This window comes from Triticum aestivum, chromosome 6A, assembly GCF_018294505.1.
Source record: "Triticum aestivum cultivar Chinese Spring chromosome 6A, IWGSC CS RefSeq v2.1, whole genome shotgun sequence".
NCBI classification, from domain to species: domain Eukaryota; kingdom Viridiplantae; phylum Streptophyta; class Magnoliopsida; order Poales; family Poaceae; genus Triticum; species Triticum aestivum.
This window is the reverse complement of record NC_057809.1, coordinates 564,408,254-564,433,466: the sequence shown is the minus strand read 5'-3', so window position 1 is coordinate 564,433,466 and position 25,213 is coordinate 564,408,254. Positions and strand designations below refer to the sequence as shown.

The window sequence follows — 25,213 nt, the reverse complement described above, 5'->3', positions numbered from 1 at the left end:
TCGCGGCCGCCTGTCACCACCCGATGGCATGTGGGCATTTAATGACGCGTAGAGAGAAATACATGCGATATACAATATGGTGTATGCTGCTCAGGTGAGTTTATACGCAACCGTTGTATTGAAGTTAGCACGAATCGCATGGTGATAAGCGATACGGATAACGACCTCGCGTGGTCGCATGTACACAGATGATTTAGCGATATAAACCCTGCTAGAGTGGTAGTCACAACGAAGGCAGCCACGTCGCCTTTAAATCGCTCGTGCCACTGCCTGTTATTTTCGTGCGCCGCCGAGGGCATTTTTGTCATTTCGCATCCGGGCGTATAAAAGCCAACCGCTCCTGTGGAGAGGACCTGGCCGCCGCTGTCCTCTTCCTGTCGCCTCGGCTCACTCCTCCCATCTCAGCTCTCTCCTCCCTCCAAACCCTAGCCCCGCACGCCGCCGGTCGCGCGGCTCCGCCTCCTACTCTCCTCCTCCCCTTGAAGCCCGAGCGCGTCTGACCGCGGGGTGGCCGGCGGCAACGGGCGAGCGGGTGCGGCTGGGCGCGCCGAGCGGGGGCCGGTGTGGCAGGCGAACAGCGGCAGCCGGAGGCGAGGCCAAGGGCGGGCGAGCAGCAAGCGCACGGGGCTGGCGAGGCGGCGCGGGCGCGGGCGCGTCTGCGGGCAGCAACGGCAACAGCGCGCAGCAGCAGGCAGCGGCGACCGCGAGCGCGCGGGGCTGGCGAGGATGCGGCAGCGTGGCAGGGCGGCGAGCAACGGGAAGTAGCAGGAGCTCGCCACGCGTGTGGAGCTGCGTGGACCAGCGGGTCGACGCTCCGTGCTCTCCCTACGCCGCAGCAGCCTCTTCGCGTCTCCCCGCCCCTGCCGCTGCCGGTGACCCCTGTGCCCCTTCTTCTCCGTGCTCGGCCACCCTGCGCCACTGCTGCACCTGTCGCTTCTCGCTCCGCCTCTAGACTGGGCATGTGGAGCGCGGCGCTGTCGCCATTGTCCTTGACGTACGAGGAGCGCTGGCTGCAGAGAAGGCCATCCACGGTGCCGTCGCCCCACAACAGAGAAGGTCGAGAAGGATTCTGGGTGGTTTGGCCTATCCCTTATGCTTTTCCTTTTTCCCTTTTCGATTTACGCTTTGCTGCTCTTCGATTTGATCCATTATAGTGTTGTAGCTGCAAGTGTTGGACTGGTCGTTCCTCTAACCGGAGGCCTTGCGATGGTTCTGTTGGGTTCAGGTTAGTCACTTTCTTTTGCTCCATTTATTTTCTGAATATCTAAATTTATTCTGGATAGTCATGTTTATATTGTTGGTTTATTATAGGTAAAACCCGGCAATGAACTTTGGAGTTAGTATCCTCAAGTTACTTTTTAACTGCATTACTAGACAGCGGTTGGCTTTCAGTTACCAGGTTAGTATCATATCTGAAAGAATGGCAATTGTGACAGTAACTTTATGCTGCTTGATACTGTGCTGTACTACACATATATATCATTACCAATCTATTTTTTGTTTACCTTTTCCTGACTTTAGAAAGGTGATGTTTCATTATGCTTGGTACAACCAACTGGCAGCTATGGTGCCTTCCTAATCCAAGCATATGTTATTTTTCAGGCTTTTCAGGTTTTGCTGCTGTTAATTGTATTTGGTAAGTTGCCTCTCATTGTGCTTGTTGTCGGAACCAGCAACAGCAGAAGCTTGCCTGCTGCCCTACCTCTTCAGCAATCTGATGGATTTACAGGCTTGTTTGTTTCATTGGTGGCTTGCTGCTCGGGTATGCGATCACATCAGTTGGTTATTTGCACTCGGAGCTAAGATCTTTTCTTCTCGTCTCCTGAATCCTGTTCGATAAAATGTGTCTGAGCTGAGACATTTTTTTCTTCCATGTTCCTTTCTATGTGCAGGTTCTTTGTTGATTTTGTTGGATGTGTGTGTTGTTTACCAACAAGGTTAGGTTTCCTATTGGCTTGCTTGATTAGGTCTTGGTACATATTCCATGAACTGGTGCCTTTGTGCGGTCAGCTTGGCTATATATAAATTTTGAGGTTCACCTGCTATGGATATGCTTTTCTAATTGTAGTGTGACAGCTTTAACCAAAGTCTGTTTAGTTCACTCAGCCTTCTATTCATTGATTTTGTATATGGTTCTTGGAAGTAGAGCTTGCTAAGCATTTGAGAGTGTTCCAGTTTGCTTAATCACTGCGACTATGTGCTCTGGGTTAAAATTCTAAATTTTCTCTTTGTAGGAGCTTCATAAGGGTTGCTCACCAATGAACTAGAAGATTGTTTTGTCCTGGGCACTCACACGATTAAGGAAGAAATTGGTTATTCCTGGATGTGCTATGCAGATCAAAGGTGAGCTCATCATATTTTCTTTCTTCAATCTTAGCCGAAGATTTATCTCCGGTTTACTTGCATTTGTCATGTTGGTTCTTTGTGTAGATGTGCCAGCTAGCTTAGAATCTGTATCATCATCTTTGTCTTTGAGTAGAACTGAACTGGGGATTTGCTTTGTTCTGTATAGTTTTTATAAAAGATTTTAAATTCCTGCTCATTTCTGTCGACTTTACTGTAAATGTTTTACATTTAAATTTATCGCATGGACAAGAGCAAAATTTCTTCTGAGAGTTATATTGTTTTGCGTCTGTTACAGATTTTGCAGGTTATTTAGCCATTCCCGTGCTTCCAAAGCAACTCATGACCCCTCTTATAACTCTGCCTGCAATACTTAGGTGTTACAATAACAGTTTGACCATTTTTGCCTTATAATGAGAGTCCTTTCACTATTTTGGAGATTGGTGCATTCTTTCTGCAGTTTAACACCTGCATTGGTACTTTTAACCTTTCATTTAGCGAGTTGACAAGGTCATCGTGTTAGATTGCGCAGAGCTTCTGAGGCCATCTAAATATATTCCATGCACTGAATGAAAGCACGTACCTTGTTGTGACCAGAAACTGAAGTGAGTATAGCCCAAGTCGACTCTGGCTTTTTGTGACCAAAAACTGAACTGAGTATAGCCCAAGTCGATATTTACCTATTCTGTAGTGCAGACCAGCAGCTGAGAATGTTCATTAGATGTTTTGTTCTGTTCCAAACGCGCAAGCAACTTGCAGGGGGGTCCATTTCTTAGAAACGCGTCGTCAGTTAACTATATGTATGCTTATTTCATAATGTAGACTAGCAGCTTGGAATTTCTAATCAGATGATTTGTTTAGTTGTTTCCAAATGTGCAGGCAACTGGAAGGAGAATGCACATCTCTTGTCATTATGTTGTACAAGCTCATGTGGAATTCAATTTTAGGTTGTTTGATATGGTGCAAGGGCATGCCCTAAATGAGAGAAAGAACCAACACAAGGGGAGGAGCAGGGGTCAAACAACCGATATCTTGGCAATCACTCTATTTCTGACTTTCTATGTTATTGTTTTCATTCGTTATGAGGAAGGGGATAACCATCTGATTCGGATATACAAAATTGTGTATTAAACCATTTAATCATATTGACCTACTGGACTATTACCTTGTGTGAAGTTGCTTACCATGGGCCTCTATTCCTATAGTAGACTTCTAATTTCATGATGCTACTGAGTTTACAATTGAAGTTGCTTACCATGGGCCTGTATTGCTTTTCTAATTTCATCAATTGAGTACTTTGATGTTTCAGAGTTTATACCATGAGTGCATCTGCAGCAATTTGGTATCTGGTTTTATTTCATTTTCTTACAATTCACAATAAGCCTTCTCGAATAAATCACAGTGTGACCTAATCTTACGTGATTGGATGTCGCCTAAGTATGCTTCCTGCTATTTTTTACACTATTGTTAACGCCAAACTGTTGTCATGACTTACTGGTGAAATTTAGAAGTGATATATCTGCGCATATATACGGGTATTTAACATAACATGATCTGCATGTTCTGAATCTGCAGTTCTGCACTATGCTTTGCTGGATGTCGCCTAAGCAGAGGATGCGGCAGTCTTGGCCACATTTGGTTTTCATAAGCTAATATGGGTTTCTTTCCCTTTATTCTTGCAAGATATGGTAAGATCTTTCCTGCCGCCTCCTGTTCGATGAAATGCCTGTGAGCTGAAACATTTTGCGTTGCATGTTTCTCTGCCTGTGCAGGTTCTTTGTTGGTTCATTCGACCATGCTGTTAACCAACAAGGTTAGATCTGCTCAGATTGCCTTGGCTTATTACTTCTTGATAATATAGGCCATGAACTCCTGCATTGGTGCGGCTAGGTTGCATGTCTATGTGTTTCACGGTTCACCTATTATGTTTGCCGTGCTTTGTATGGGTTTTCCTTCATATCTTGTTAGAAAAAATGTGTTCTTGTTTACTTATGCTTGTCCTGGTGGTTTTCTTCCTGGGTGATTGTGTGCTCATATGCCATTGGTCGATATCCATGTTTATAGAGGATGCCCACTTTTCTTAGTTTCATACGGATTCTTAATAGTCTTGCAATGCCTGCTCGGGTTAGTTCTTTGAATGAATAGAGATAATAAATGTATGGGGGTTCCAATATCAAGTGTACCACCTGGTTATTGCTTACCCAACTAATACGTGCTGCTTGTTGATAAAGGAAAAACAGCTAGAAAAATAATTAATAAAGTGTACCATCTTATTGTTTTATACACAGTCGCTTGATTCTTTTTGTTCCTCTATAGGCCTCTGATCCTGTCTGTAGTGTGCGGCTAGGTTGTTCCTCCGCCTGGGTCGTAGCTTCTTTCCTTTCTGCCGATGGCAGGTACAAGACTCGAGCAATGGTTAACGGGCAAGCACTATATACACCATTCATCTATGCTAATATAATCCGTCTTTTAAAGCCAATGTATGCTATCACCAAGTGATCTGAATATTTTGTTTCAAGCATCAAGCTTTCATGTAATGGAATATAAGTATCTTTAAGTTGATTCTAAATCAATCTCATACACATGCTTTGAATGCTTGGCTCGCTCTTGCTTTTTGTGCCATGGTCAAACATGGAGCGATGACTCTGTCTAATGTTTATCACTTCATAGCGCCTATATGTGACTATCTACTTTCTTTGCTAATAACATTGTAAATAATTAATCGTAAGCTTCTTAGAACACTAAGTACCATCACTAAGCATCTATCTACCAGCAATAGGTACTTATTTTCATATGTTTCAATATGTGCCCGAATAATATTAATGTACACTCTTTCAATACATGGCATACTCTCGGTCTTTGCGCCATTGGCGCAACCAGTCACCTAGTAGTAGTCGAGGGAGATAGCTCATCGAAAGATGACGCATCAGAAGAATTCACAAGATGTGGACGACTAGTTTAGTAAAGAAGAGGATGAGGATGGGGATGAATCACCTGGGAAGCCTTAGGGGACGAACGAGGTTGGGAAGCCGCAGATGACGATAACGTGCGGTCTACAACAGTCGTACAGGAAGACACATTGGAATGGATGGACAAGGGCAATACATGAGTAATAGGTGTATCGGCAAAAGCCAGGAAAGAAATGTCCTCAATGAGAGAGGCCGAAGGAGAGAATTGACGTGGATAGAAAGGACGAGGCTCATCAAAAGTCGCACCCCGAGAAATGCTTATCCGCCGATCGATACGATCCCAACACTGATAGTCCTTGTGCTCATCAGCGTAACCTAAGAAGAAACATTCAATATACTAAGCAACCAGTTTGAGGGGGCAAGAACATATTAATCGCAACAAAACAAAGGAAGCGTTGTGTAGCCATGAGAACGACCAAAAAGACACTCGAGAGGAATATAGCCCTACAAAGCAAGGAAGGTTGGTTGTTGATCAGGTAGGTGGATGTAGAAATAACCTCAACCCAAAAGTGACCTAAGAAGACACATTCAATATACTAAGCAGTCAGTTTGAGGGGCAAGAAGAATGTATTAAACGAAACAAAACAAACGAAGCACTGAGTAGCCATGAGAACGACCAAAAAGACACTCGAGAGGAATATCACCCTGCAAAGCAAGGAAGGATAACTGTTGATCAGGTAGGTGGATGTAGAAACAACCTCAACCCAAAAGTGAGGTGGAAGAGATGCGTTGATCTTCAATGCACAAGCTGCCTCAAGAAGGTGACGATGCTTAGCAAACAATTCTGATCATAAGACCATGACAAGAGAACTGAGAAAGTGCGCCCTGCAAGGAATCCGCTTAATAAATGATTGATAAACTCACATGCAAAATCTGCATGGAAGACACAGGAAGGAGTGGAAAACCGGGTATGAAGCATGGCGGCAAACTTCTTACTGATAAGACCTCGCTAGAAGAAAAGCATAAAATATATCCATGTGTGTTCGAGAGAAATCATATATAAAGATGATATAGTAGTGATTTCCTCCTTTTGAGGCAAAGGGACCTGGACCCCAAACATCGAAGTGAACATCTTGTGAATTCTTTTGATGCGTCATCTTTCGATGAGCTATCTTTACTATGAGGGCGATGAGACACAATCTCACTATGAGGATAATGTAACTTAACCTGTTTGCTAAGCTGACAAACTGACAGCCTAAAGACACACCGCCAGAGACAGATCCAAGAAGACCACGTCGAACTAAGGATGAGAGACTAGAGCCACACAAGTGACCAAGACAATGATTCTAAAAGAACTGGTAAAGAAAGTAACCAGGGCAGAGAGACTGGCGGCGGTGGCAGGAAAGGGAAGGTTAAGCCAGATAAGCACCTAGAGGACCTGGGAATTATAACGTCGAGGGCCAACACCAAGTAGAGCATCCGTGTAAGGACTCTAATCAGAACATGAACATGAGAATCTGGAGGTCGAATGGCTGACAAACTGGAAGAATCATAAGTTATATGAAAATACATCCAGTACCAAGGATCCATGGAGATGTACCTGGTTGTGTAAAAAGTCGTCACTCGGTACAAGAAAAATTTACCTTATAAAGGATGAAGGGGTTGTTAGTCACGACCAAGCCATCCACGTCGGCTATGAACACTTAGCAAGCGGGCAGCGAGCGCGAGCAGGTAGCGAGAGAAAAAGGGTACACGTGCGCTGCGAGAGAAAATATCTCGTCTCTCTCCCGAGCGGGCAGCGAGAGAAAAAGGGTACACGTCCGCTGCGAGAGAAAATATCTCGTCTCTCTCCCTCCTCCCTTCCCGTCGCCTCCTCCTCTTCCCCATCCCTCACGGCCTCCTCGCCCCCTCCGCCTTCAGCACCTCTTCCTCCCCTTCCTCTCCTCCTTCCCTGCCTCCGGTTCCAGGCATGGAGGGATGAACCCGGAGAGCTGTAGCCGGTGGATGCCGCGACGTACGGGGAGGCGATGGCGAAGGGGAGTTTCGGTCAAGTGGAATCTGATGGGTTGCAGGGCGAGGAGCAGGGAGTAGCCTGGCGTAGATACAGAATATCGGCCTCTCCCCACGACCCACCTCTCCCACCAGAGCACAACTAGGTTGACCTCTGCCTCCCTTTTGATTGCAATTCCTTGTGTGAGCTCCTCCCTCTAATTCATGTCCTCCTAATTAATTTTTTCAGTCATCTAGGGTTTGGATGGGTCTGGGTTCCTACAACGATGGCAGCAGAGGCGACAAAGACCACTTTGCAACCTCGCCGAACTGTGTTACTGAACTGAAAGGTACTGTAGCAATCCTTCTGGTTTGGTAGCTAAAACCAAGATACTTAGCTTGTTAATGCCTTCATTCTTTTTGTAGTAAAAACCATGATTCCAGCATCTGTAGAGTATTAGATTTCAGTTGTTTGTTGTAGTTTGTTTTTTGGGTTTTTGTATCAAGCGAGAATGAGCAAGGCTCGCTTCTGATTGTTGTATGCCAATCCATGTTTTCTATTTGTAGATGGTTGTGTTTTTTCAGTTGGCCTACATGTAATAATTAGTAATTAATGTCTGGATTACTTTCGACCAAATATTTCGAAGGTTGCTTGTTCTTTTGTACGTATCTATGTTGGATTATCAATGCATGATCTAATTATCGTTTTCTTCATATCGATATCCTATTAATTACTACTACATCAAGGGACATCTTCATGTTGTTGGTTTTCTTACAAATCCACTCGTTGCTTGTGGACATGATGGTTTAATTTCTTTGATATTTTCTTCAGTTTAGGGACGGCAGTAGTTCTACCACCGATGGTGTTGCATGTAAGCTGGATGTTCTCATTGTTCTGTTGGCTCTGATCGGGTGAGTTCTAACCTATTTCCTTTTTTGATGCCTCCATATGCTCAACCTATCATGGTTTTAGTTGTAGTGTGAATGTTTTACAGTTTATATATATTTCTGTGTTCTCTGGCAGTGTGGATGCTATGAAGTTAAGGTTCTTAAGATGATTGATGTTTATAGAGGGTAGATACAGTTTTGTCATTCATTCATGACAATATTTGGCCTCTCTTAGTGGACATTCTATGGTAAATCTAATAGTTGGTCTTGATAGTGATGCAGGATGTGTGAGGTACAACTATCAAAGTGACATTAATTTTGGTTTTGCTTCCTATCTGCAGCCTCTTCTACACTAGGTGAGAAACTGGTTAAAAGAGTAAATTTTATTACTTTCCTAAAAATATCTTCCGAGAAACATGATTATTATGTTCAGTAGTGTTGCTTCGCTATTCCAAAGGCACATGGAAGTTTACATTAAAAAAATCTTACAGTTGTTTTTTTATCTTCAGAAAAGGAAAACACTCGACGATCTGGCTCTGTCTCAGGTATATGCTCCCTCGCCCGCAAGATCCGCTCTCTCCCATCTATGCATCACGGCAGCACTTCAGCTCCTCTTGTGGATTCTCACCAGATCAGGCCACCTCACTCACCTTCAGGTAAACCTTGAGCGACGACACAGTATGTTTTCGCGAACTAATCTTCTTTAGTCAACCTATCGATCCTTGTTGCGTGTGCTTCTTAATCGACATGTGAATAATCTGTTGATGCATGGAAATACATGCTGATCTCCTATTTTCTTGCTGCCTGCAAGATAGTATATGCATGAATCCTGTTCAACTACAACAACCTGAAAGCCCTGTTATTCTCAGAAAAATTATCATCTACGGTTGTATGCATATGCCTCTTGATATTTACCAGCTCTCCTTTAAGATTTCCTAACTAGCATACATATCCTAGCTAAAACATAAGAGTTCGAATTTGTACATGTGAACTGCACATTAAGTTACTATCACCATTGTTTAACGGCACTGTTGATTATGACTCAGGTTTGTAAACAGTCATCCATACCATAGGTACGTACGTTAATGCAGAAGCACTACTATTGAATTAGATGTAGTAACTGCGTCATTCTGAACATTTTAGCAAGTTCATGCATTAACCGCTTAGGGTCCATCAATGAAACAAAACCAAACATATGAATTGAAGGAGCTACTGAAATAAAATGGAAAGAACAAAGAGAAAATTGAAGGTTATCTATATGAAAATTTAGAGAATGGGATAGGAGAGGTGGTTCTTCCCAATAGGAAAAAGAGTGGAGTATAGTACTGTTATCCTGCCTTTTCTACTACAATCCCAGTTAGCATAATAATGTGACATGGAAAATCATATTATCGATTCAATTATGATTCAAGCAACATGAACAATTATCTGTGAAATTCACTTATAAACCCTGGTTTTATTTAGTTTTAACTTCAGGATAGGCATTTACTGTATTGTAATTGCCAGACTTCCAAAATTCTACTATTACCATTGTTTAACAACACTCTTTTTGTCACGGGAAAATAATAGATGGATAAACGTCTCAAATCATACACTATGAAGCTTCCAACACTTGCTTACAGTGTCTTTCTTGTGTAATCAGTCTGTCGTGATGGACAAAGTTAAGATCCCAACAAAAAGTGCTTCTTGATACTATGATGCAGCAACTTAACCTTCCAAATTGTAGTTTACTAAACAGAAAGTGCTTCTTGATGCTATGATACAGCTTCTTGATGCTATGATGCAGAAACTTTATGCTATGGGCAAGTGATTCATGCTGCTCTTGGTTCTTCTGTACACTTGAAATAAGGAACAATATTCCAAAGTATGATAGTGTTTGGTTAAAACATATACCTTAGTCCATTACTTCAGTTTCTTCTTCTGAAGTTATGTTCTGCTTTTCTACTTCTTTGCTCTGCTTTGCACAATTTACATGGCTTTGGAGTCCTTTTATTTAGGACCAGGGAAAAACCTCTAATTGTTAACTTTGTATTTTCCCACTGACTAGCGCATATCTTGCCTAAGCGCAGGCTTAAGCAATGCGTTTTGTTCTGCCCTAGCGCCTAGGTGCTTACACCCTTTCCCCCTACTGATTTAAGAGGTGTGGAGATTTTTTAAGGAGGTGTTGCTCGCTTTGTTGTTCAGATCACAGAAGAAGTATGTACAAGTATACATCACCGCTGTTACTTGCTTGCAATTACAGTGTATTTTAAAACACACACTTGGCGAACATCTGCTCGTGCTTACAATGCTCTATGAGGGAAATAATAGATCAACACTTGCTTTTTTGCTCCTTTTGAACAGTTGTCAGGACCTCACCGGCAGATCCCTCAGCTATCAGGGAAAGCAGCCATCAGCGGAGATTGAGGGTGCCTCTCCGGCAAGAGTGCTCGTGTCGTGGTGGTTTCCCACCAGCAGCATGGGGGAGGCGGTGTCCTCTGCAGCTAGGTCTACTTGCTGGCGACCTCACCGTCACCAGCCCATCTGCAGGTATGCTAGCTCATCTTCTATTAATGCAAAAAGGAGATGCTCAAATGGATTGAGTGGTACCCTCCTGAAACTATTGTAGGGATGGACATATGGATTGATTGGTAGGCCCCTGAAAGCTACACAGATCTGAACCAATAACTTTAATAAGAATGTGTATCCCAGCTCCTTTTATAATCTTGAATCCTTCTCGGTCCTACTAAACTGTAACTCATGTTTATTTTTGGAAACAATATTTTGGACATTCCTAACCTGGTCAAGGGAATGTATTGCCCACCTATAGTGAGAGACACATACGAAGTAGGTCCTACTAAACACCTAAAAGGATGAGTTACAGTAGGTGTGCATAGAGTACTAACATTTTTGCTATCTTTATGCTCCTCCATATGGATGGGAACTAAAAGGATGATGATATTATTCTACCTTTCAATATTTGGTGGTGCATATTTAAGAAAATCACAGCTAAGCATGTCACTTTCTAAAAAGACGCTTGACTGGAATGTATATGTATATAGTTAATAAAATCATAGTGACTGATTGTTCAGTTCCTCTGTTTAGATTAGAGGTGTCTGCATGCATCCAAGTGAACGGTCTTTCCAGCTCAAAAGAGAAAGTGACCGATGTTTTGGCATATTTTCCTATTAGGAATAAATGGATATGCCCATGCACGTATGCACACAGATTTCAGGTTACAGTTTAATTAGGAAACAGATGATACCTCATAGTGTCGTATTGGTCTAAGAAGAGGGGATATACTTGGTGAATATATATGTTCCACCCGACCGTTAATTTCAGAGAAAAGGACATGCACTTCAGTAGCAAAAATTTGATTGTTATGTACTATCTGTAATGCTAAGAATTTATTTGCTAATATCTCCTCATCTGAATTTGTATTTTGTGCCATTTGGCCTTTTAACTATATGGGCATATGCAGATGGTCTGAAAACCAAGATATGCCACAGATAATAACTATATGGGCTGCTCCAGATGGACTAAGAATGGAACCATATCCTAGGCCTACATGCTAATATTGTACAGCAATGAATATCTTAACTTATTTATACTTAATCAGCTGTGTAATAATAAGCGTGATATTAGGTTTCGTACCCATCTTCATGGTTGAAATACTTTTCTGCAATATGTGACACATTTGCTTCAGTTTCCATGTCTTGCTTCATGCTATCAACATTGTTAATCATTTATCTTTATCTTTCTTCCCCTTTACAGCCTACTTGAATGGATATGGTTCCTGAGAGACCATTTCTTATGCATCAGGTCCTGAAGGTGGATGATGCTTGTTTAGATATCTATGATTCCAAATTATTCAAAACGGTTCATGTTATACTGGATGCTATTTTATTGAGAGTGGCTTCGAACAATATGGCATGAACATATTTGTTTTCTCTTTGGCCAATAATGAAATGATCTGTGTGCATATAAAATGGTTATCGATACCATAGTTCTTGGTTTTAATTAGCTTTTTGCGCTAACCGGTTTAAGCCATTCTACTATATGTAATACAATCCACATTGCATTATCTTTCCATTTACGTCTCTTACTTATTCACTACTAACATTACTTCTAAATGGCTTCTTGCGCCATTGGCGCAACCGGGTCATCTAGTTAGTAGCAAAACATGTTAATGTTGAACCAAAAGAAGCCGCTAGTAGATACTAAAGTTGCGTCGCCTAACCTTCGGTGTTGTCAGGGTCTCAACTGGAGGTTGACAAAGAAGTAATGGGCAATGAAACTAGAAGTAGGAAGTAGGTGTTTTGTTAAAGATCGAAAACCCAAATGTATTTCTCGTTCTTCTTGTTTGGCTTCATTTGTTTTTTAATCTCTTTCTTTTGTGTTCTTTATGGTTCTTTTCCTTCTAATTATTTCTTTTGTTTATTTGTTTGCTTTTACAGGAAAAAACACAAAACATTTCTTTCTCCCTTTTTAATTTGGAGTTCTTTGAGAAAACAACAAATATTTCTTCATTCTTTTTGCTTTTTCTTTGGAAGTTTATCTGATTGCCTCTTTGTTGAAACTTTGGAAATCTTGTATCTTTGCTTGTCACTTTGCATTATTGTTTGCCTTCTTTGGGAAAACCAAAAATTCCAAAAATACGTAAGTGGTGTTTCTCTTAGTTCTTTGCCTTTTATATTTCAAAAAATCAAAAAAAATTCTCTTTCATTTTTCTTTTGTTTTCCTTCGTTTGCTTTTGATTGTTCTTTCTGGCTTTTCTCGCTGTTTCTTTTTGTTGTTTCTTTCGTCTTTGTGTTTAAGTTGTAAAACCCAAAAAATTCAAAAAGATTTCTTGTTTGTATCTTATTGAGTCTCGAGTGTTCAAAGTGTTCTCCTTTTTTCTTCCTATCTTTTCTTTTGTATGTTTCTTTGTTGTTTCCTAGAAACCCCCAAAAATTTCATTGTGCTTTTGTTCTTTTGATGTTCTTTGAGAAAACAACAAAGATATTTCCTCGTTCGTTTTGCTTTTTCTTTGGAAGTGTATTTTATTGCCTCTTTGTTGAAACTTTGAAAATATTTTATCTTTGCTTGTCTTCACATTCTTCTTTGCCTTCTTCGAGAAAAAAATTCCAAAAATATTTTTGTTGTGTTTCTTTAAGTTCTTCTTTGCCTTTTATCTTTTCGAAAATCCAAAAACATTTCTCTTTCGTTGTTTGTTTATTTTCCTTGCTTTCTTTTGGTTGTTCATTTGGCTTTTCTTTGTTGTTTTCTTTCATCGTTCATTTGTCTTTGTGTTTAAGTTGCAAAACCCAAAAATTCCAAAAACATTTCTCTTTTGCCCTTATTGATTGTCAACTATTTGAGGTGTTCTTTTGTTTTTTTCTTCCTATTTCTCTTTTGGATGTTTGTTTGTTGTTTGCTTCTAATAGTAATCCCAAAAGATTTCTTTGTCCTTTCGTTCTTTTGAAGTTCTTTGAGAAAAAAAATATTTTCTCGTTCGTTTTGCTTTTTCTTTGAAAGTTATTTGATTGCCTCTTTGTTGAAACTTTGAAAATATTTTATCTTTGTTTCTCTTTACGGTCTTGTTTGCCTTCTTTGAGAAAAACAAAAGTTTGAAAAATATTTCTGTTGTGTTTCCTTAAGTTCCTTTTGGCCTCCAAAATTCCAAAATTTATTTCTCTTTTGGTGTTCTTTTGTTTTATTTTGGTTTTTCTTTTTGGCTTTTCTTTGCTGTTTTCTTTTTGTTGTTTATTTCATCTCTGTTTTTAAGTTGCAAAACCCAAAATCTCCAAAAGATTTCTCGTTTGCGTCTTCTTGAGTGTCAATTGTTTGAAGTGTTCTTTTTGATTTATTTTTCTTCCTATTTTTTCTTTTATTTGTTTGTTTGTTGTTTGCTTTTAAAACAAACCCTAAAATATTTCTTTGTCCTTTTGTTCTTTTGAAGTTCTTTGAGAAAACAACAAAAATATTTCCTCGTTCGTTTTGCTTTTTCTTTGGAAGTTTATTTCATTGCCTCTTTGTTGAAACTTTGTAAATATTTTATCTTTGCTTCGCTTTACGTTATTGTATGCCTTTGAGAAAAAACCAAAATTCCAAAAAATATTTCTATTGTGTTTTTTAAAGTTTTTTCCTTTATGTTTTGAAATCCAAAAATATTTCTCTTCCGTTGTTCTTTTGTTCTCTTTTGGTTGTTCCATTTGGCTTTTCTTTGTTTTCTTTTTGTCATTTTTTTGTCTTTGTGTTTAAGTTGCAAAACACAAAAATTGCAAAAAGATTTCTTGTATGCGTCTATTTAGTTGAACTGTTGTTTGGATCACTCTTCGAACCTCCTAACTGTTTGGATGTTAATCCCTTCTTGATTACTTCTTGATTTTTATCAAATTTTATTCCTTGACGATTCTCACTTGGATTACTCGAGGTTCTCTAGAAACTTGGATTATCACATATGTCTATGCATTAGCAACTTATCTGTTTATTTAATCTTTGTTTGTATGATCTCTCCTGTTAATTTCTTCTTCGTCTATGTTTTCAACAATTCTGGTTTGCATTTGTCTCCTTTGCCTAGAAATTTGGATTGTACGTCTTAACGGGAGTGTCTTCATGATGAGTTAGGATTATAGTTATCCTATTTCTTTTCTTTTCTTCAGGGTTTAACTTTGTCATGAATTCTGATTTGGATTTGTTGGTGTTCTTTGAAAATTGGAATTATAGGGTTGGTAGACTTTGATGATCTCGTTTGGTATGTATGTATGTATGTTTCTTTGGATGCCACATAAACGGAGGGTAGTAGTTCCGTAGAGATGAATCAATGGCCGGAGTGGTTTTGTTTTTGCTAATGGCTAATTTGATTTATTATGGTTCAACGTTTTTTTTATTTGGTCAGATCTTCTTGGATGATGTTTCGGTGTTGTACTGGAGTTTGATTATTTGGATTATAACCCCTTTTGATTACTTCTTGTTTGCATAGTATAATTTAGTCCCTTATATGATTCTTACTTGGATTATTGGTGGTTCTAAATATGGCTTGGCGGGAGCCACTTATTTGTTAATCTATTTTGGATAACCTATCTTTATTTAATTTGTTCTAAGCTTTCACCTTGTATGTATCCCTTGCATATGTAGGGTTGGGTACTCTCTGATATGCATAGAGATCAGGTTCTTCAAGGGCATCATCATATTCTTCACCTTCTAAAGATTCATCTTCCTCCTCGTTGTCGCCATCGTCATTTTCCTCTTCAGGCTGTGCGGCGGTCTTCCCCTTTGTAGGAGGAGCGCGGCGAGCCGCATTCACCTTCACTGGCACCAGCTCGAGCAGTGCTGCCACCGCTGGGCTCAAAGCTTTTGCCCGAGCAACAGAGGTACGGATAGGAAGGCGACGAAAGCCACGAACTACTGCAAACATCAACAAGTCGAGGCAGGACGAAGAAGAGAAGGAAAGCCACTATGAATCTTAAGGCCACATGGCCCCTGGGCTCAAGAACACTTACGTCACTAGAGGGCTGGCAGCGCTAAAAGGCTCCATTACGACAGTGAGCGGAATTTTGTTTGACCCTAGATCTCTTAGGGTGTCGATGCGGGCTCGTAGCTCGTCGTTGCTGAGCTCTCGTGTCGTTGCTCGAGTCGGATCTTAAGGCCCCATGTAAAGATACATGGGGTGAGCCCGAGTGGCTAGACTCGCCGCTCGAGTCGCGTCTTCAAGACTTGCTCCCTGGTCAGCCCGCGGTCGATCAGGCTCTCCACCGCGTCGATCAGCCCCCGGGCGTTGCTGGATGTCTTCTTCATCGACTTCCAAGATCTCTCAGACGCTTGGGTGGCTCATTGATGAAGGGCGGCAGATCCCCCGCGAGCCTCGAAGCATAGAACCAACCCTTATGCCAGTTGCAGACTGACTTCACCAAAGCAATCTTGAAGTAGTCCGATTCAAGCCGGAGCTGGAGGCAGTGGCGGAGCCAGCTCGGCCCGTGAGCCGGGGCAAAGTACACGACGCTCCTGCTTGCTGGTTGTTTGCCCCTGCAAAATGATGCTCGACTCTCAATTAACTGCTAGTGGTCAAAGGAGAATGCATGGCACAACCCGGGCAGCCCCCGGGCTAGCCGGGAGGTGGCTCCGCCACTGGCTGGAGGTTGGCGCCTTCAAGGTTGCGGATATCATTGCCATTCTTCTGGACCTTCACCAGGAAGTAGTATCAAAACAACTCGAAGTTCGGGTTCGTCCCAAGGAAGCATTCGCAATGGGTGATGTAGTTGGCGATGTGGAGAATGGCGTTGGGTGTCAGATGATGCAACTGACACCCGTAGGAGAACAAAAGCCCACACACAAAGCTGTCCAGCTGGAAAGGCAAACCTCGACAAAAGAACTGCTAGTGCAACACTCGCTTGTGCCGGCTGGTGGCAGGATGGCCACGGCCCCCGCCGTCCTCCATTGAAGTACCTCCCAAGGCAGCAGAAAGTCATCTTGAACCAACATAGTGGAGAACCACTTGCCTGTGGTCTCGCCTGCCTCCTCGTTGGCGGAAGCGTTGTCCTTCCGCTCGTCAGTGGTGGTGGCCTTGGGAACGGTCCGGCCATGACCTCGACCATGGTCTCCCTTGCCTCGCACCATCAGCGGCTCGCTTGGGTGGAGAAGGAAAGAAAGGGAGGGCTCGAGGAGCAAGAGCTTGCAACAATGGCGGTTCCAATAGGGGAGGGAGAAGCAGTAGCGGGATCTGCGAGAGGAACAGAGGAAGTGGGGAAATGTCTCTCCCCCTCTTTATATCCCACCGGGAAACCCAAGCAACGGCTTCGGTAGGTCGACATATGCCCCATTTCCTTTGCGGTTTCCCACTACACAGGATGTGGGCGCGGAGATCTAGGCATTATCATCATGTTGCAGCGGTCAAAGCGAAACCGACTGGCCATCTCCCTATCTTTTGACAATGATGACGGGATGTGACAAGGCGAGTGGCAGTGACGCCTAGGTTCCTATGGCTAGCAAGAAATGATTTTAAGAAGACTTGCCACCAGAGGCCGTTCAGCCATGAAGCTGCGAAGATGCAACACCGGAGGCCATGCAGCCGTGAAGCCGCAACATTGCAAAGACGCAGGCCGCGAAGCCATGAAGGTGAAAGATGCAAAGCCGCTAGATCGCGGCACCACAAAATCAGGAGCTACGAAGCCACAAAGATGCGTTGCTGGGGGGCGCGCGATAGCCAAGTACATAGATTTTGAGGTCGGGCTACCGAGAGCTAGACTGTCTCCATCACTGAAAAAGAGCCTGCCTGGATTTCGTTCTCAAGGCAGCAAGACTCCACAACTCCAGACAAGCTCGGCCACTACTGATGGTACAATATACCGAGGGTGGCTCATCCACCGGGAAGCTTGAGACTTGGCTGGCTTCAGGGCCCAAGAGGCCTAGCGGCATCCTTACCCAGCGATCGGTCTAGGGGTCTAGGCTTGGAGATAAAATTTATCCTTGGCGTGCAAGCCAAGAAGCTCTTACAGTAAAGTCAGTTAGGATCCCTATCAATCCTAGCTCTCATCCCCTTTATAAGGCGAGGCTAGGGGTAGTTCGAGGCATCTGTTCCATTGCTCAGACCTTGGTAGCATTCATCATCCTCCACTTGTAACCCCCTCACACGAGGTCCTCCCACATCAATCCAAAACAAAGCAAGAGTAGGGTATTACCTCGATCATGAGGCCCCGAACCTGGGTAAAACTTCCGTGCGAACTCCCTTTACTTCCGACTACGGTCTGCACCCTAACTTGGTCACTGACGGTTTTCTGCACCATCACTGGTACTCTGGTAGTGAGTTGGAATCTGTTTAAATCGTTTGGTTTGCAATATCTCTCTCTAGGTTCGGTCCATTATATGTACCCTTGATTCCCGTGTTGGTCTTTTGCGCCTGTCGGTTGCACGATATATTTAGGAGGTTTGGTCTCATGGGCAAACCTTTGCTCTTTAACCGAGTCAGGTTAGTGCCTTTTCAGTGGTTTGTTCAATTCATTTGTGTTGGCCTCCATGCATTGGTTGCAGGACTGAATCTGGTATGTGGAGATCATGTCGAAGGGGGTTTGAGGAAGGTCTTATTTGAGTTCATGAGTTCCATCATTCATCATTTAATAGGAGGTGGATTCAGTGTCCTGATTGATTCTTATTGTAGCAGTTGATCTTGCTTTTGGTATGTGTGTATGTTCTCCTTTAGTTGCAGTAGAAGCAGGAGGGTAGTAGTTCTGCAGAGATGAATCAAAGGCTGGAGAGGTTTGGTTTCTGTTCACGGCTGATTTGATTAGTTACGGTCAACTGTTATTTTCAATTGGTCAGATCTTCTCGAATGTGGTGTTGAAGTACTCATCAACCTAGAACTTCGTGATTGTTTGGATGATATAATCCCTTCTCGATTCATCTTATTCATTTGCACAGTACTCCCTCTGTAAACTAATATAAGAGCGTTTAGAATACTAAATTAGTGATCTAAATGCTCTTATATTGTTTACAGAGGGAGTACAATTTAGTCCCTAATTATTCTTACTTGGATTATTGGTGGTTCTCCAGAAATTAGGATCATATTATTTGCTGCATGGCCATCATCTTTTTGGTTCGGTTTTGGTGTGGACCATTTGGTTATTGGGTGAACAAATTTCACAAGGAGTAACATTTTTCACTCAACCTTGATATGAGAAGTGTTAGTTTCATGCTACAGTCCTATTTGGTTTAGATAATTTAGTTCCTCTATTTGGTGCCAGTTGCCTTCAGTAAAAAAAATTTGTGTTCAAAGCTAGCAAATATTATGCAACTTAACTAAATAAATTAGTTGATTAATCTCTTTTCAACCTTAACATAGAAGATTGTGATATTTGTTTGATTAAACCTGTGAAGAAAATTCAGGTTCGTACAAATTTTTGTGTAGATACTCTTTGCTGCTTGACCAAGATCTTTTTTGTTTGGTTTTGGTGTACACTAGTTGGTTATTGTGGGGACAAATTTTATAAGTAACATTTTACACTCAAACTTGATTCAGATAGTTCAGTACCTCTACTTGGTGCAATTGGACACCAGTACCTTTTTGTGTGTGTTCAAAGCTAGTTAAAACTATGGAACTTAAATATACAAATCAATTGATTAATCTCTTTCAAACCTTACCTGAGAAAATTGTGATTTCTGTTTGGTCTAGCCTGTGAACAAAATTCAGGTTCCTACAATTTTAAATTAATCTAGTTTCTGCATGTGAGCTGTATTGTTTTCAGGTTTTGTACATGACTTGTTTTATTTGGTCTTGTTATTTTTTATGTTGGAAAAGTCTGATATTTAGATTGTTGATCTGCTTCCTACAGATCTCTTTGTCACGAAATGTACTGGTGGTTTTTAATCTGTTTTGCACAATGCACATATGTTGGTGTCCATTGTGCTTACTACATGAACATGATATTTGGAGTCTTACTTTAGTGGAGTGCTAATCTGATCATGCTTGGAAAAGGGATATCATCATAGGTTTTGTTAGACTGGGGCTTGTCTGAAACTGTTGTAGTCCTGTAAATACAAAAGTAAAAAGTGTTGAATGGGAACAGTAGTAGGTGTCATTGTCATCTGGATTTATCAGTCTGTAGTGTACACCTGGTAAAAGATGGTCTGAACTCTGAAGCTAGTAGAAACTACTGGTTCCACATTTCTTTTCTTGATTCAGATAATTCAGTTCGTTCATTTCGTAACATTTTGCCGCTAGTACAAAACCTGGTAAAAGATGACCGAGAAGGCTGTCAGGTGTTGCAGAGAGAACCCAACTGAAAACGTGATCACGCCGGTTGGTACTACTTTCGACTTTTTGGGTGAAGCATACGACTTGTGTGTACATGTAGGTGAATATCATCCGGAAAGCATGGTAAAGCAGGTGTGTCGTCCTTGTGTACCATTTGAGATGATGTTATGTCGTACTTTAGCGAGTCAGCAAATAACTGCTTCTGTATTGACACCTTGTGCAAGAATGAGAATCGGGCAACACCAGAGTCTGCTTGACATGAAAGTCATAAGTTAGCGCAGATAAAGTGCGTCAAATGAAATCAACAGGAATGATAAGCTTAGTTGGGAGATTCAAACTAGAGAGTGACGGGCTTACTGAGAATTCAGGTTCGACGGGGTGCCTCCAGCTTAAATAAGGGTTTTTTGGTTTCTGCTTCATAATCAAGTTGAGCAAAACGGTGGAAAAACCAAGGGCATCAGTTCATGACCAATTATTCTGTTGCCGACAAGCTGGTCCCTAATTGTATAGCCTGTAATCCGAACGAATCTTGGCTCCTCGTGAACAATGAAGTTGCTGCATTGTTGGGGACATCTTTGTTAGTGCGGCCAAAATAAACAAGCTGAGGGTGAGGGGTGGACTATTGGGTTAGACTAGTGTAGTGATGCGCATGAATACCAGGCTGGCTCACTGTCTGGTGCATATATCAACTGCTCAAGGAGTTCAGCAACACTAGCTTATTTCCTTCAAAGAGGACTGTGATCTCAAACTTTTTATTTATGTCTTCAGTATCTGCCTATTTTAGTTATTCCCTTCATTTTTTGTCTGACCATAGTATCTTAGGCTCTAGTTGTTCATTTCTATTTATTCAGTCACCATTTCTGTTAGTGTTCAGTTTTTATGTTCATTGCTCTATCTGCAATTTACATGAGCTAACTCTCTCAGTCATCACTCTTTATTCATTAGTCCATGTTGAGTCCCTCAATTTTTCCTTTTTCTTTTTTGGCAGTCTATGCTGGATGCTCGTCAGTGAGCCTGTCAACAGGAAAGGGAGAGGGTAGAAGTTGAGCGGTAATCTCTTCATTCAGATGTTTTCCTTGGCAATCGTTTGACGCAGAGCGTTCTTGTCTGGATTTTATGGACGTTGCAAACTAACATGCATGATTCGAAAAGGGACAACTTAACGGCTGACATTCAGTAAACTTTCTGTTGAATTGTTAGTAAACTTTTGATACAGTGCGTAGATATCAGTTTTTTTTCTATTTTAGATTTCTTTTGTTTAATTCATTGTTCTTTTAATTCATTGCCATTTCTTCAGTCTATATTCAGTTTATGTGTTTTCAGTCAGTTTTCAGCCTATTATTCACTTTATGATTTCAGTTTTTAGTCTTCATTTTTTTTTCTTCATCATTCAGAACCCATGGATTGAATGAGGTTTCAGTGGTGTCGAATCGCACCATGATCAGATACATGCTGTGAAATCATATTTTGCGTGGGGGCGCCAACAAGCCTGCCGACAGCAATGTCACTTCCAGAGTTCCAGTGGCTGTAGCAGCCAAGAAGGAACTACCTATTGCCGGCGGGGCTCAAGCGGTGTCACTTTCAGTGGCTATAGCAGCCAAAAAAACCAAAACCCCTCTATATTCTGATGGCAAATCTGTAAGCATCTCACTAATGAAAGAGCTTATCACCATGACGTGTACGTGTGCGTTTTAAAAATGTGAGGCTAAGGTCAACCATCAACCCAAAATGTTTCTCTGTCACTAACCACCTGAAATTTATGTACAACTTTTCAGTTTTTATTGATTGATTGATGGCTTTGTTCTTGACAGTCCTTTACGAATCTACTCTGCTTTTGTGGATAGGCGAAAAAGATTGTTTTTTAGTATTTTTTCTTCAGTAGATTATTGAACGAGGTTTCAGAGCAGATTGAGAGAAAAAGAGAAATGTTAGTTCATGCTTCAGTACATTATTTTTCTTCATTACTCTTTTCAATATTTCTTGCTTCAGTACATTATTTTTCTCTTACTACATTTCTTTGTTCTTTTCATTCCGAAAAGGCTACCTTAGTAGCACAACTACGCTTTTTTTTCCTTTTCAGCTCTCAAACTGCAGCCTAGTTTTGTTGTTAGTTCTCTGTTTTTGATGGATCTGATATGGTTAGCCCTATCTAGTTTTTCTGTATGTGCTACGCCCAGTTATAACTACTTCCATCTTTTAACAGCTGTCCTAGTTTTGTTGCTCACCGGCTGACACCTTCTTTTTCTTTTTCTCTTTTTATCAGATGTATGAATTGCACGTGGCATCACATAAATTACCATTCGAGATAAGTTCCAGTCTGCAGATCTCGGGGGACAGTATGGCTGGAATACGCTTGGTAACAGGGAGCATTACCACTGCTGTGTAGTAAGACCGAATCAAATTTAAGGGAGTGAATTGCAAAAAACCACCACATTGAAGCCTAGGGTTGCAAAAAAGACTCTTCTACGTTTTTGTGCCAGAAAACACTGATTTCGCGCATAATCATTTGCAGAAAACACCAAACCACCAAACCTTCTGTTGGGGCATTTTAAGCACTATTATGACAGGTGGGGCCCGATTTTGGGGACGTGGCGTCATGGCCGTGAGCTCACGCCGTCTAACGGCGTGGCGGCCGCTACTGCTCCGGCGTGTGGGTAAAAACAAGTTCGATCCAGCTCTCTCCTCACACTCTCACCTCTGCCTCGCCCTCTCCTCACTCTGTTCTTCCTCCCCGGCGCCGCCAGACCGCCGACCGTCGTTCTGCTGCTCCCCGGTGCCATGGTGTCGTGGAGCAACGAGACCAGTGAGGATTCAGTCCTGAACATCTCCTCCTCCTGTGATGGCATCATCAAGGTTAGTTGGTTAGATACCTAGAGCTAGGGTTAGGGTTAGTGAATTGGGGATTTTTTTTCACTTAGCTCGATCTGAACCTAGCCTTCTCTTTGCTTGCTCCCGCAGCTTCCAGCTATGATGCACGATCCGAATTTCAATGGTACTGACACAAATGTGAATGTGTTGTGTGAACACGGTGAGCCGGCCGAACGTTTTGTAGCATTTGAATGGATGCACACGGGCAGGAGGTTTATTGGATGTGCTAAGAAGGTATGATTCACATCCTGTGTAAAGGAAGCTGTTTGCTTAATGCTTTGTTTATCAAGCTCTTAAGATTTTTTTAGCTTGGTCTTTGTTTAGCCTGTTATGACATGCCTTGTCATTAGTGGATTTTTTTAGCTTGTTCTGACCAGACATTGTTTATTGTGGTCAGTGCTTACTCCTTTGTTTATCAAGTTGTTAAGCTTGGTTAAGTGCTTTGTCTTTGTTTAATTTGCTTTAGCCACTGTGTTGGAGTGTGTTCTCATTAGTGGATGGTAGTCATTGTTTATTATGGTCAGTGCTTAATGACTTGTTTATCAGTTGGCATTGTTAATTTGTCTGCTGTATGGTAAGGAACCTGTGAGTGCTTAGTGACTTGTTAATTTGTCTGTTTAACAGTGCACATATTAGATACATGAACCTGTTGGTTTGATGGTCTTAGACAATTATTTATTCTTTTATTGTTTATAATACAGGAAGGCATAAACTGTGGAGTAGTTCAATGGATTGATTTTGAATGGCCAGACTCAATGGAGGAGGCATTGGCCAAGCTATGGGATATGTATGAGGAGACCAAGTCAGCTAGGACCAATGACAATCTAGAGAGTTCCGTTGCAATTCACAACCTGACAGAAGAGAAGAAGAAACTATAGGAGAACTATGACAGTTTGTATGCTGATGTGAATGCTCTTTTGAATGCTTAGCAAGAGAGGTGTGTGGAGTTAACCAATCAAAAGGAGCAGAAGCAATATCTTGAAGTGAACATTGCTGAGCTTGAAACTGTAGTTGGCAACTTGAAGGCAGAGTTGTCAAAGAAAGAGGAGGAGAAGAAGAAACTCAAGGAGAACTATGTCAGTTTGTATGCTGATGTGAATTCCCTCTTGGATGCCCAGCAGCAGAGGGGTGTGGAGTTAAACAATCAGAAGGAGCAGAAGGAATATGTTGATGTGAAGATTGTTGAGCTTGAGACTGTAGTGGGGAACTTGAAGGCAGAGCTGTCAAAGACAGAGGAGGAGAAGAAGAAGATGCTGCTAAACTATGAAACTCTGAAGAACCTGACATGTGCTCAAGCCAATGTGATTAGGAACTTGAAGTTCAATCATTTGAAGGAGGAGAGGCTCACAAAAGAGAAGCTTAAACTGCAGTATCACATTTCTGAGCTACAAAAGTCTGAGGAAAAGATAAAGTTAAAGCTTCAGGGTGTGAAGGCCATCTTAGATGAGTAGGGTGCCTTCTAGTATGATAATCATCTACCAGTTTATAGATGATAATCTTCTATCCAGTACTTAAGTATGAACTTGTGACACAAGTACTTCAGTGATGAATTTGTGATCTATGGTGTTGGATCCAGCAGTGTTGTAATCTAGATGATAATCATTTATTAAGTACTTTAGTATCTATTTTTGAACCTTTGTCTATGTATTTTGTGAGATCAGGTGTTGGATCCAACCTTGATGAACCTTTATGAATGTGAGTGCACTTTGATTGTCATGTCCTAAGTTAGTAATTCTGTCATCTAGATTCATGGATTTGACCCTAGGGTTCACCTTAAGCCTCATCTTGTCGACATATCGATGATTTGACCCTAGGGTTCACCTTGAGCCTCATCTTGTCGACATATCGATGATTTGACCCTAGGGTTTACCTTGAGCCTCATCTTGTCGACATATCAATGATTTGACCCTAGGGTTCACCTTGAGCCTCATCTTGTTGACATATCGATGATTTGATCCTAGGGTTTACCTTGAGCCTCATCTTGTCGATATATCGATGATTTGACCCTAGGGGTTACCTTGAGCCTCATCTTGTCGATATATCGATGATTTGACCCTAGGTGTCACCTTGAGCCTCATCTTGTCGACATATCGATGATTTGACCCTAGGGGTTACCTTGAGCCTCATCTTGTCGATATATCGATGATTTGACCCTAGGGGTGACATTGAGCCTCATCTTGTCGATATATCGACAATTTGACCCTAGGTGTCACCTTGAGCCTCATCTTGTCGATATATCGATGATTTGACCCTAGGGGTCACCTTGAGCCTCATCTTGTTGATATATCGATGATTTGACCCTAGGGTTTACCTTGAGCCTCATCTTGTCGATATATGGATGATTTGACCCTAGGGTGTCACCTTGAGCCTCATATTGTCGATATATCGATGATTTGACCCTAGAGTTCACCTTGAGCCTCATCTTGTCGATATATCGATGATTTGACCCTAGGTGTCACCTTGAGCCTCATCTTGTCGATATATCGATGATTTGACCATAGGGGTCACC

At 41.7% G+C, this 25,213-nt stretch overlaps 1 protein-coding gene across 50 annotated transcripts; it reads left to right on the top strand.

Moving 5' to 3' along the window:
- Positions 1-355: 355 nt before the first annotated feature.
- LOC123128549 (uncharacterized) lies at positions 356-24,420 on the top strand. 50 transcript variants are annotated; one of them, XR_006463283.1, is made up of 20 exons: positions 356-1,056; positions 1,155-1,225; positions 1,312-1,399; positions 1,603-1,636; positions 1,730-1,762; positions 1,893-1,937; positions 2,235-2,343; positions 3,223-4,031; positions 4,116-4,156; positions 4,660-7,408; positions 7,492-7,591; positions 8,074-8,153; positions 8,404-8,485; positions 8,639-8,785; positions 10,473-10,658; positions 20,825-20,886; positions 21,231-21,474; positions 22,100-22,689; positions 22,795-22,938; positions 23,406-24,420. XR_006463283.1 is itself a non-coding variant. In XM_044548583.1 (5 exons), the coding sequence occupies exons 2-5, from the start codon at positions 22,397-22,399 to the stop codon at positions 23,580-23,582; spliced, it is 534 nt and encodes a 177-aa protein (XP_044404518.1). In that variant the 5' UTR covers positions 20,825-20,886; positions 22,100-22,396; the 3' UTR covers positions 23,583-24,420. The 50 variants fall into 50 exon arrangements, 1 of the variants encoding a protein (XP_044404518.1); XR_006463284.1 differs by having other exon boundaries at positions 356-1,073; positions 1,163-1,225; XR_006463285.1 differs by having other exon boundaries at positions 356-1,076; positions 1,163-1,225.
- Positions 24,421-25,213: the final 793 nt, after the last annotated feature.

What these genes read in the sequence shown, in the direction of transcription:
- LOC123128549 (XM_044548583.1), top strand. Translation starts at nt 22,397, where the DNA reads ATGACAGGTGGGGCCCGATTTTGGGGACGTGGCGTCATGGCCGTGAGC. An exon ending in CCTGTGATGGCATCATCAAG is followed by an intron (nt 22,690 to 22,794) that starts GTTAGTTGGTTA and finishes TTGCTCCCGCAG; the next exon opens with CTTCCAGCTATGATGCACGA. An exon ending in TTATTGGATGTGCTAAGAAG is followed by an intron (nt 22,939 to 23,405) that starts GTATGATTCACA and finishes TTTATAATACAG; the next exon opens with GAAGGCATAAACTGTGGAGT.